This window comes from Hakea prostrata, chromosome 3 (assembly GCF_041222555.1).
Source record: "Hakea prostrata isolate BN-2017 chromosome 3, UWA_Hpros_2, whole genome shotgun sequence".
NCBI lineage: Eukaryota > Viridiplantae > Streptophyta > Magnoliopsida > Proteales > Proteaceae > Hakea > Hakea prostrata.
In genome coordinates, this window is record NC_142602.1 from 13341543 (window position 1) to 13353187 (window position 11645).

Sequence of the window (11645 nt, forward strand, 5' to 3'; positions counted from 1 at the left end):
TTAACAAGAAATCAAGAACCCTGTCGCTCACAGACAATGTCTCTATTTCATTTCATCAAAAAAAAAAGTGTCTACTTTTTCCGGGACAAAAAAAATTGAAGAATCATCAAATATATTAGGAGAACAAGGTATCATTTTTCTGTTTGTGTGGTTTATTATCATATACATATATTCAATTTAACCAATACTAGAACAAGTGCAACCACCATATATAAATACAAATACAGGACACACTTTATTCCTTCAATGTCAAGCATCCAGAAACACGCTTGAGAATACGACAGTAGAAAAACAGAACCAAGACTGAAAACAATCTTAAAGGAACTTGTCAAACCAATCACTAGTTTCTTTCAACATCAGAGATGTTGTTTCATGGGCAATCCCAGATTGCAGAATTACCTGGAATGGAAGAAATGAGTATGGGTTAGCGAAGACAAGAGACAAGAGAAAGGGGCAAAATAGAAGAAAAGCGAAGAGGGGGGGGGGGGGAGGTTGGTTTTGAATCACAAGTCTGATGTGTCAGTTGTACTTAAAACCCTAATGGAAAATAACATGTATGCATGAGCATCAATAACATGGATGTGCATCAAAACAAGTATGGAGAAGGATGAGGGGAAGCCTAGACCGGAAACATGCCTAACACATCAAATATGGAGATTTCCTTCAAAAGAATGTTCAAAGGAGACTGATGTGCACGCTGCTGGTAGCACATATCCTCTCACACACTGACACACTCTCCCCCCTGACCACGTAGGTCCCCCTATATACAGCCATAATGCACTTCCTCCTGTGTGCCTACTGGTGGATTGGTAGATGAGTCAACATACTCCAGCAGCGTGTTGATCCCTCCCCCTATTCTCAGAAAGGGCATACCCAGTGCCGAAGCTCCCACAATGTGGGGTCTGGGGAAGGGACTTTCTAGGCAGCCTTACCCCTGCTTTTTGCAAAGAGGCTGATTCGAACCCGCGACCTCCAGCTCACAATGGAGAGACTCCACCATTGCGCCAGGCCCGCCCTTCCCTCCCCCTATTCTCAATTGGGCAGAAATACAAACAGTCGTAGGAAGAAGATAAAATAATAAAACCTTTATTAAAGCTCAGATAAGTTTTTAGTTCCCAAAGACAAACTCCAAATACATGAGGCAAAACTGAAAGAGTAGATGGTTTTTTGCAGTTGGACAATTCTCTGAGTTCATATTTGGAATATCTGAATACTGAAACACTGGGTCTTGCAAGCGTAAGGACTGAACCTGTGTGAATTTACAGTGGGAAGGTCCCCTACCTTGAAATTTTCTGAACAGTTGGCCTCCCTATAAACCTCATTTGCTCGTGATATTGGAATCTCAAGACCTTCTATTGGGCAACGTGGATCTTCCGCACCTGTAGTCAAATGATGCATTTATGCAGCCATAGTAAGCACCTGGGTAGATTTTATGATGTAACAAAATTCTATTTTTACCACCCCGAAGAAAAGCAATAACATAAAGATACCAACCAGGAAATGATTCTTCAAGATGTTTATTTCCATTAACTTGGTTTAGATGTGCCTCAATTATATATAGACATATAGTGGTATTAGTGGTCTAGGATTTCCCATCATAAATCACCATCCAAAGAGTTATGGTATTGCATATACCACACACAGCAACTGAGTGAATTTGCATGCAAATGTATAAATAGCAACCCCGAGATAACAATGAGAATATTGAATGGATTAACTATTCTTTGCAGTTACGACATGTGTCTTAACTCTTAAGGTAGCTATATCGCAGGCTGTATCACTTATGACCTTTGCTAGAAGTTCTTTGAAGGGTTTCCAAGGCTACTAATTAGGCTTCTCTGGAAGTTCTTGAAGCAAAAATGTGCCAAGTTTGGCACATGCCTCAAATTTGATGATGTCAAAAATGACCCACCCAATGAGAATAGGAACTGTTCCAATGAATAGAGAGAGGGGAGGGGCATGTGACTGTATGAGTGTTGGAGTGTGAGTGTGTGTGCGTGCGTGCATGACAAAGACTTTCAGCCTGTCAAGTTCCAGTTTTCAGTGCTTATTTTCCCTTAAGATCATGACACAAGCAGTTTCAATTTCATAAAATGCTCATGCAGAAACTCTGAAATAAGTATAGATCTCTACTAATGCATTTTAAACTTTAACCAACAAAACTAATATGTGTTCTTTAAGATGTTTCCTCATTTACATGAGGTCTTTTATCTCTTTTTAAAAACACAAAGTAGAAGTAGAGGGAAGAAGCATATTTCTGAGGCATCTGCTCCCAGAGTTCTGGTTTTTGTTCATGATACACCAAAAATAGATTCAGCAGCCTCAACCACGGTGGAGATCAAAGGATATAGAGCAGCAGAAGATGTGTATCAATCCTTCCAACAACAGTGTGATCACCTGGATTCCATGTTAAGAACTTAAAAACTTCAAGATTTAATTCTTTTTAACTTTTTTTCATAGCGAAAAAAACCCTTTCTTAAACCATTCCAGTTTAAACGGGTTCAGCTCAGCATTCTCAACCAAAGCTCACCCTGCACTAGTGCCACTTCAAACCCTAACTATGCAGGCTGGAGCAAGGCATTGCTTGAACAGAGTAACCATTGCTATCGCTTTACATCTCATTTATTGTTTTTACAAACTGACATTCCAATGTCTGCTAAAGGGAGCTTCTGACCTTAATATCTGCCTTCCGTGTTCTGCTTCCATCAGAAAACAACCAGTTTATGGTCAACCAGTTACTTCAGGATGGTTGAATGCAAACCGAGTTAATGATCAGCCAATTACTTCTGGTCAGGTTGAATTCTAACAAAACTGGTACCAAACCCAGTTTCTTGCATTTGCCATCAAATTCAAATCCAGTTTATGATCAACCAGTTAAAAGGTCAAACAAAACCAGTACCAAATCTACTTTCTTGCTTTCCCAATGCAACTGAAGGCCTTCTTAAGAAAAAATCAGCAATCTATTTATGAGCACAGATAATTACCGATCCATGTACAGTTCATAAAACCAAGATAACTATTTCATCATTTAAAAGGAAGATATTATTAAATCTTCATTGAGCAGACTCAAAGGACAGAACATCTGAATAATAACCTTTGACCCAAATTTTAAAAAAAAAAAGAACAATAACCATACAGCACTTTGTTTGCCTAAACATATGCAGCAAAACTGTGCAGCTAGGTCAGTTTTCCAACTGAGTTATCCCAAGGCCATTCTGACAATCTTGGCAAAAGCTTCTGACTGAAATTTTAACTTAGGATTGCATGTTCAGTATGTAAAATCTTAAGTTAGAGCAAGGACATACCTATAAATCAGTGTGTGCTAGCTGATTCTTGAACAACTCGATAGTTATACAGTTTGAAAGTTGAGATGAGGAGATATACCATTTAAAATCAGTAGAGGCCGCGGTGCAATAACTGGAATTGAGTAAGGAGAATCAAATTGTGAAGCTAGACCAGGAGCAATTCTATCCCAAACCTGCTCCAGAAAGCAACATCATAAGACAACAAAATAATAAAGGAAGCCTGAAAAAGAATGAGAACCTAGATTTATATAGGAAAAACCACAAGATGAACAAACAAAACCAGTAAAAAAATGTCATACATGAAATCTCAACAAATGAAAGATTTACAAAATCAGCGAAATCAAAAGCCAAAATACAGGTGTAGAAAATGAAGCGAGAAGCAAAAAAAAAATTGTAGCATACTGAAGCATATACAGAGGAAAAACCAAGTAAAGAAGTAGTGAAACAAACAACTAAAGCAAAACAATGACCTTTGCCACCACTTCTTTATCAATTTCCTCCTTGCCCAAATCAACCCGTGCTTCTACAGGCAGAAAATTAAGTAGAGAGTTTTCATTAGATATATATTCAGCTAAGTCATTTTGTGTACACATGGCATGAGACCTGTATCCAAATGTATTTCCAATAAACTGGAAAGTATAAGCAGTGATAAGCTGGGAGAGTTTTAGCAGTTGTATAGGCAAGCCATAGAGACTCATACAGTGTTTGGAATTACTTATGGTTCACATGTGTAACCAAGGTCCTAAGAAGACCCAATTCTACAAAACTAATCGAATCAGCATATTACCAATATACTACCAATTTATTAATGTCTCAATGCCCTATTTTGTATGTTTGGAGGGGCTTTAGTTAATCAACCAGAACCTCTATTACTACCAAACGTTGCTCTCATGGACCCTAACTTTATGCAGTTGTCAATAGAAAAATCTAATTCATTTCCTTGAATAGCTACAGATAGAAAAACAATCCCCCTTCTCTCAGTTGCTCATCATCTTTAACCTATTTGCTCATTTGAATTTCATCTTTCTAATTCTCAAGCCAACCCCATTAATCCAGAGAAACCTAATTCACTTCCTTGAATAGCTACAGATAGAAAAACAACCCCCCTTCTCTCAGTTGCCCATCATCTTTAACCTATTTTTCATTTGAATTTCATCTTTCAAAATCTTTAGCCAACCCCATTAATCCTCTGTCTCTATCTTAAACTATTTCCATTTATTTGACCTCAATACATCTAGTCAATAATCTGTGTAAGGAAAAAAATCTAAAGATAGAAAATGAAAATACGGTTAAGAAAGATAGGGTAAATGAAAATTTGCCTTTATCCAAACAAGCAAACCAGGTAAAATGACTTCCTTTTTTCTTGGAATTGTCTCTAAGCTAACCTTCAAAGACAAACTTTATACTATCAACTCTCGCCTGCCATTTGTCATTGTCTATGGCCCATTGAAAACCCTGCAAAAAATTTTACCAAGACAACCAAATTCTGTCAGATACACTCACCAAAGATGAACACTAAGTATCTGCTGCTGCACTTAATGGAAGAAACCAATTACAAATAATTCAACCCACCTGAACACCAATTATTGGGACAACCACAGCATAACGGGTATCCACGGCTGCAGCAAACCATGCATGCATCCCTACATAAATAAATTATCAATTTATATCATCCACACTAATGGAACGTTCAAATTTTCTTTCACATAACTTTCATACCAACCTCCAAGTGATAGACCAGTAATTCCTATTCTATAAGGGTCAACATCCTCCCTCTCTGAAAGATAATCTGCCAACTTTAACAAGTCCCACACCTGCCACAAATGGTATTTGAATTGTCCAATTTTTTGTGAACCATGTAAATTGAAAACTAACACAAAATTAAGTCAAGTAGTAAAATAGCCTCAATTAAATTTTAAATAACAAAATAATGATTGCATGGATTCTAAAGGAACATCCAATTAGGAAAAAGAATGGTAGCATAATACTGATAATGATTAAAACTAAATAAAGAAAGGGCAACTGCACTACCGTGTCAAATATGAAAGGCATTGTATCACCATTTTTCCATGACAGCACTAGAGCCTGCAATTGAATCAAAACTAGATAAAAGAACCAACTTACAAAGACTATTTGCAAACCACCACCCACCCCCCCCTCCGCACCTGGGGGTGAACAAAAAGAAGAGTTTACAAGAAAGGGAATTGAGATGGCATACTCAACCTTTAATTGGTCAATGTTTTTGTATAACCTCACCAATAGAAGCTTAAGTATAACCTCATATGATTGAGGAAATCAGTGTCAAATACACTTGATCGATCAATTGTTTAATAAAATGCTGCCTTCAGCTAACACCCAAGTTCCATAAAAACTGACCACCAAGCATTTCAAGGAAGGGAGTAAAAACATCATCATGCAATACATAAACATTCTTTAACAATTAGGGCATATTGTTGAGGATGACTACATACATCTTGATATGTACTTGTATTGTTGGCACGCTCACCATGGTAGCGAGAATCAATTGCAACAGCTATGTATCCCCGTGTAGCATATGCCTAAGAAAAGAAGAGATCAAGAAGATGGAAAAACCTAGGTGCTTCAAAGTTGTTTGGCCACTAAAAATAAAAGGTAGGAAACCCATATACCTCAAGCAATGGCCGTAACCATTCCTTGCAACTAAGTGTATGATGCAAAAATACAACAGCCGGCTTTCTTTGATTGTTGCTCTCTTTCGTGCTTAAGATCAGTACAGGTAGGCGTCCTTGCTCAGTGGCCTATTGACAAAGATGAACAGAACTAGCTCTTGTAATATTACTAATACTTAAAATCAGCACATCTACTAGCATATACGTATAACTGAAATGTCTTTCTCATGTATCCGAAAGAAAATTTCACTCCAAAATCTACCTAGTTGAAATAAGTTCACCACTAATCTACACTATCAATACCACACCAACACCAAGCTTTATTATGAATTTGATAACTAATTCAGGAGACTATTTTATGTAACTTATGTGAAGTTATGCATTTGGTTTACTTTGCTAAACTCAAGAGTTCAAGTCCAGATTCCAGTTTTTTTGTACCTAGTACAATATAGGTACCTGGAAGATGATGTGATCACTCATTTTCATAATGCACTGGTGTTACACAATCTAGGAAACAAGAACTAGTCCTACAGAAACCACTTGATGTTTTATTGCAATGAAAATTACCTCAGTAATCAGGTAAAGGTTTTCTTCTCTCAATGGATCCTTCAAATTCTCAATGTTCTCTCTTGGGTGGGATTCCATTGCCTGAAATATTCGTAGAAAGCAAGATTGTTAGATTCAAGAAAGGGGGAGGGCATTGGAGAACATATTGGAACTGACAATAAAATAATCCACAGTCATTAAGCAATTAAACCTCACGGTAACTTCCTTCAAACATCGGATCCACAACAGGCTTTGCATGCTCCACAGAGAGAGGAACTGAAAATTAAATAATTTTCATAAAGGAGACAAGTTAACTGTAAAATAAAAGTCATCATGGTTCCAAATAAGTGAAGTGAAATAGTAGGTAATAGACCATACAAATAAAAGTGTACCCTATCCAGATTTTTTTTTTTTGAGTGGTGATGGTTCAGGGTAAAAACAGAAAAAGAGATAACTTGAAGTACTATAGTAAACGTGAAAAGGCATGCATTTTAATGCATAGAATGAAGAGCTTAGGCAAATATTCAACTTCCATAGAAAGTTCCCGTCTTAACCTCTTAAGAATGCCCACTCCACAAACTAATAAAATCCGGTAAATGGTTTTGTTCTCTCTCCTCCCACATAAGGATAGTTATGATTCTCTTTCCCTGAGCCCACAGTATCTGATTTGTTCTGCAACAGCAGCAGAAAAAAACAAAAAAATGGAAAATAGCGTGTACCGAATCAGGGTAAGTATAGGTAAAATTCGCAAAAACCAACTCTAGGTAAATGCTCAAATAGATTGCCTATCTGCAGTGACAGTATATCTCCAATTTTCTTTTATAAATTAAGATAATTATCTTGATAACTAACTCGAGAAGCTTTCAACACCATTTAGGGTTTGAAGTAGAAATCCAAACTCAAAATTTAATTTGATTACTTCCAGAAAGGAGTTTGTCAGTCCCCAATAAGATCCTTCATTGTATCCTTTGATAAAGAGTATAATGCGCATAAACAGGATTCAACCACAAGTAAAATCAAATGTATCATTTTCTAATGAGCGAAAGAGACAATGAAGTTCAATGTTCACCGAGCTACGTATTGAGATTACCAAGAATAGCGACGTCTTGAAACAGATAGAGCGAATCAGATAATTATGAACTCAATCAAAGAGAACATTTCAAATGTCAGCAAATAAATACCTTCGGATCGTCTACTACGCAAGACTTTCAGGAACTCAGCTCGAAATTTGGGAGCGTCAACGACGGTTTCCATTTTGGAACAGTTACAGTGCCTTTACAACGGTCGATAGGCGCACGAAACCGGTATTTATAATGGGACTTTTTTTTTTTTTTTGGGCGGTACTTGACAAGACACGTGGCATCTGTTCGATCATTGAGCGCGAAAATTAAAAGAGATGAATCTTGCCTTCTGAAAGGCGCGAGCCGCAACACCCCACGGACCTTATGAAAAAATAAAATAAAAAAGTGCTTCTGGAGAATTCTCATAATAAAGGTTTAAAATACGGAAAATTTCCCAAATGGTATATTTTAAAAAATATTTACTTAAGAATATTTTTTTTTTAAATTTACTAAATGAATTTTATTTTTTAAAATAATTATCAAATCCCAAATAATGTGATAATTCTTCTTACCTAACTAATATTCTACTATGAATTACTTCAAATCTTTCATTACAAACAATAAAACTAAAGAATTATAAGAAGACTAAGAGCTACAAAATACAAGATGTTATCCACCCTATAATTACCAAGAGATCTGAAGGAATTGGTAAGTGTTTCTCACAAGTTTTTATATAAAAAATTTGAAAGTAATTTGAGTAGTTCATGGTAAAATATTAGTTGGAAGGGAAAATAATTACATAATTTGGGATTTGATATTTATTTTCATAAATAAGACCCATTTAAGTATACACATTTTAGAAATATCTCACTAAGTAAATATTTGTTAAAATCTAACCATCTAGGAATTTTTTCTGTTTACAATATTATACCATATTATTTTGTATTGGCCGATATTCATATTAGTATCGAAGGAGATGCAAATGCAATACAGCCTTATGAGTTTTTGGATTTTGATTTTTGTAAATTATTTTATTGGTTTCGCAACATATGGTTTTTATTTGTTGCAGTGGCTGTAGTCTACAAGCAATGATTGAGATTGTGCTACGTGTATAAGAAATCATCCCATAATGTAAAATCAAATAATAGATAGCTAAATTTTTCTTTTTTAAATTTAAAAAATCTTTATTAGAAAAAAAATTTATTATTTTATAAGTTTGCACAAAAAAAATCTTAACTCTTAACCACAAAAACTTGTCCTAGGGTTCGAAAACATCAAAAAACCTCTATTCTTTACTACTAGAGAATAACTTGCAACGTCGAATCTCAGGGAAAAATGAGGAAGAATAAGAGGGTTTGTTATGGCTATTACCAAAACTATTGTTAGGGCGGTGGAGGTCCCCTTGAAAATAGCTTTAATAATATAAATAATGATGGAGTTGAAATAAGAAGTAGATGGGTTGTTGTTCCCTTGGTGGGTCGTCGAATCTAAACCTTTGAGGCGTTTGCACAAGGATAAGGGACCAACTAGAGAATTTATCTTATTGGCTATGCTTGCAAGTGGTGAAACACAAAAATTGATTATTGAAGAATGACTAGGGCTTGAAGAATCTAACTTAATAAAATGTTAAACCACAATAGGGTATAGGAGAATTGTTGATTTTATAAGTTAACCCTCTGAGGAAAGAAAAGACAACGGAGTTGGAAGAAGCAGTAGATAGGCTGTTGTTCTTCCTTTGATAGAGTATCGTTGACTCAATAGATTTAGGGCCTGTTTGGTTACTTGAGTTTGTATATTTCAAAAATTTAGAGATTTCAAATCTACAGACTTCAAATCTCTAGAGTCATGGTTCGTAAAATTAACTGTTTGGTTAATTTGAATTTTTGGAATGAAATTTCTAAATTTATCCTAAAAAAATATTTATTGAATTATGGTTCAAATCTTTAACGCTTTGATAGTATGGGTGAAATCTCTGGATTTCACTTCATACCCATAAATCTACAAATTCACGTTTTTATTGTAAAAATGTGAATCTATAGATTTCATGAATTTAGAGATTCACACGACCAACCAGGTAAAAATCTCCCATTTGTGAATCCAGGGATTTGAAATCTCTGGATTCGCGTAACCAAACAGGCCATTAGGGATTTATTTTTGCAAAGTTACAAAATAATATATATATTTTCTTAAATAGAATATCATTTAAATGTAAAAAACAATAGCTTATTTACAGTTATACCCTCGTTATTTGATTTAACACCGTTGGATTGCTTTTTTATATACATGAAGCAATCTAACTGTTGGTTGCAGCAAATAAAGATCCCTCAATGTATTGACCAATATTTTATATATATATATATATATATATATATATATATATATATATATATATATATATATATATATATATATCGCACAGTGTGTACCAAAATGACATGCAACGTTGAGACATCACTTTAAACGAAAAAAAAGACTAATTGCCAATGCGGGTTGGTTCAATGGTAAAGACCCATACTTCTCAATGGAGAGGTCTTGGGTTCGATCCTTACGAACGGGATCCTAATATTGGATTTTGATCCCGACCATTGGCTTAACAGTGCGTGAAGCTCGATATTAAAAGGACCAATTATTAACACATCATAATTATTTGTGTAGAGGGCTCTAGCAGGTAGTCAACATGGCAAACGGTGTTTTTTTTTTTTGGTAATTTTCATCTGGACCCCCTGAGGTTTGATCTATGTCAATTTTAGTCCAAATAAATGGACACTTTGCATCTACCTCCCCTAAATAAATGGACACTTTGCATCTACCTCCCCTAAGATATCCAATAAGATCAATTAAGGACAACCCCCTGAGGTTTGATCTATGTCAATTTTAGTCCAAATAAATGGACACTTTGCATCTACTTCCCCTAAATAAATGGACACTTTGCATCTACCTCCCCTAAGATATCCAATAAGATCAATTAAGGACAAATTATGATTTTTAAGACCAAAATACCCCGAATCTCTTCCCTTGCTTTTTTTTACTCTCTCTCTCCAGTTGTTTTGTTGGCGCGCGTCGCTTCCTTATCGAACGCAAATCAAAACTCAGGAAGACGCTTTCATCCTTTGAGCATAATTTGGTCCACATCGCAGATTCTCTCCCTTTGTTTTCATGGTCTGAACTTAGGTTTTTGTAAGCACTCATGAAATCGAGGCGTTGACGAAGAACCGAAACAAACCTCAATTTCTTTTCGGATCAAAGAAGTTACCATGGTGAGTCGAGTTGCGAGAAGAACCGAGGCGGTGGTGGATCATCTTCGAGGTCCGGTGGTGAGAAATTACCGTGATGACGTTCTAATCCGTGATGGGCAAGTGGTGGGTGAGAGTCTTGGTGGTGCTGCATCTTTCGTATTTAACTTCCTTGACAATCTCTCCATCTCCTATCATTATGTTTCCAAGGTCAGCCTTGATTTTATTTACTGTCCCTCAAGAACCCATCTTCTGTTCTTCCTCTCTGAACACTATCTTCCATGCTTATTTCACCTCTGAGCTAGATTCTAATGAGTTTCAAGACTGTGTTCTCGAAAGGGTTCGTACATGTGATCCGATTAACCCTTCAGACCTTCCCGATTCCCAATTTGATTTCGGACTGGCGGTTGGTGTTGGAGGGGAGATCCTGCCTGAAACCCTCGAGCATATGCTTGATATCTGTCATGTAGTTTTTGTTAACATTCAAGCGTTAATTCGTGAATTTGATCCTGTGGATGGGACTGTGAAGTTTGTTTCCCTCAGAGAGAGTGGTTTCTTTCATCTCATACCTCGGATTGGCTTTCTTAAGGCTTTGCAGAGGAAGCTACTGGGATATAATAAATATGGGGTATTTTGGTCATAAAAATCACAATTTGTCCTTAATTGATTTTATTGGATACCTCAGGGAGGCAGATGTAAAATGTCCATTTATTTGGACTAAAAATGATATAGATCAAATCTCAGGGGGTAGAGATGAAAATTATCTTTTTTTTTTTGCTGAAATAGAAACGACTTCGGGGTCCAAATGAAAATTCCCAAAGAAAAGTATTGTAGGTCCCAGTAAAACGGTAC

At 36.1% G+C, this 11645-nt stretch overlaps 1 protein-coding gene across 3 annotated transcripts; it reads right to left on the reverse strand.

The window, feature by feature from the left end:
- Positions 1 to 86: 86 nt before the first annotated feature.
- On the reverse strand, positions 87 to 7838 carry LOC149020914 (alpha/beta-Hydrolases superfamily protein). 3 transcript variants are annotated; one of them, XM_089149145.1, is made up of 13 exons: positions 7681 to 7836; positions 6711 to 6775; positions 6521 to 6601; positions 5954 to 6082; positions 5777 to 5863; positions 5337 to 5390; positions 5029 to 5119; positions 4878 to 4948; positions 4691 to 4760; positions 3776 to 3828; positions 3385 to 3478; positions 1282 to 1379; positions 87 to 399 (listed from the first exon to the last, which is right to left on the reverse strand). In XM_089149145.1, exons 1-13 carry the CDS (start codon positions 7751 to 7753, stop codon positions 316 to 318), a joined length of 1050 nt encoding a protein of 349 aa, XP_089005271.1. In that variant the 5' UTR covers positions 7754 to 7836; the 3' UTR covers positions 87 to 315. The 3 variants fall into 3 exon arrangements, with proteins under 3 accessions (XP_089005271.1, XP_089005272.1, XP_089005273.1); XM_089149146.1 differs by having other exon boundaries at positions 6716 to 6775; positions 7681 to 7768; XM_089149147.1 differs by lacking the exons at positions 5777 to 5863; positions 5954 to 6082 and having other exon boundaries at positions 7681 to 7838.
- Between the last annotated feature and the right edge of the window lie 3807 nt (positions 7839 to 11645).

Coding starts and splice junctions, on each gene's coding strand:
- LOC149020914 (XM_089149145.1), bottom strand. CDS start 7,753: ATGGAAACCGTCGTTGACGCTCCCAAATTTCGAGCTGAGTTCCTGAAA. Junction 5,391..5,776: donor ATACAAGTACATATCAAGAT/GTATGTAGTCAT, acceptor ATTCAATTGCAG/GCTCTAGTGCTGTCATGGAA. Junction 4,761..4,877: donor TCCCAATAATTGGTGTTCAG/GTGGGTTGAATT, acceptor AATTTTTTGCAG/GGTTTTCAATGGGCCATAGA.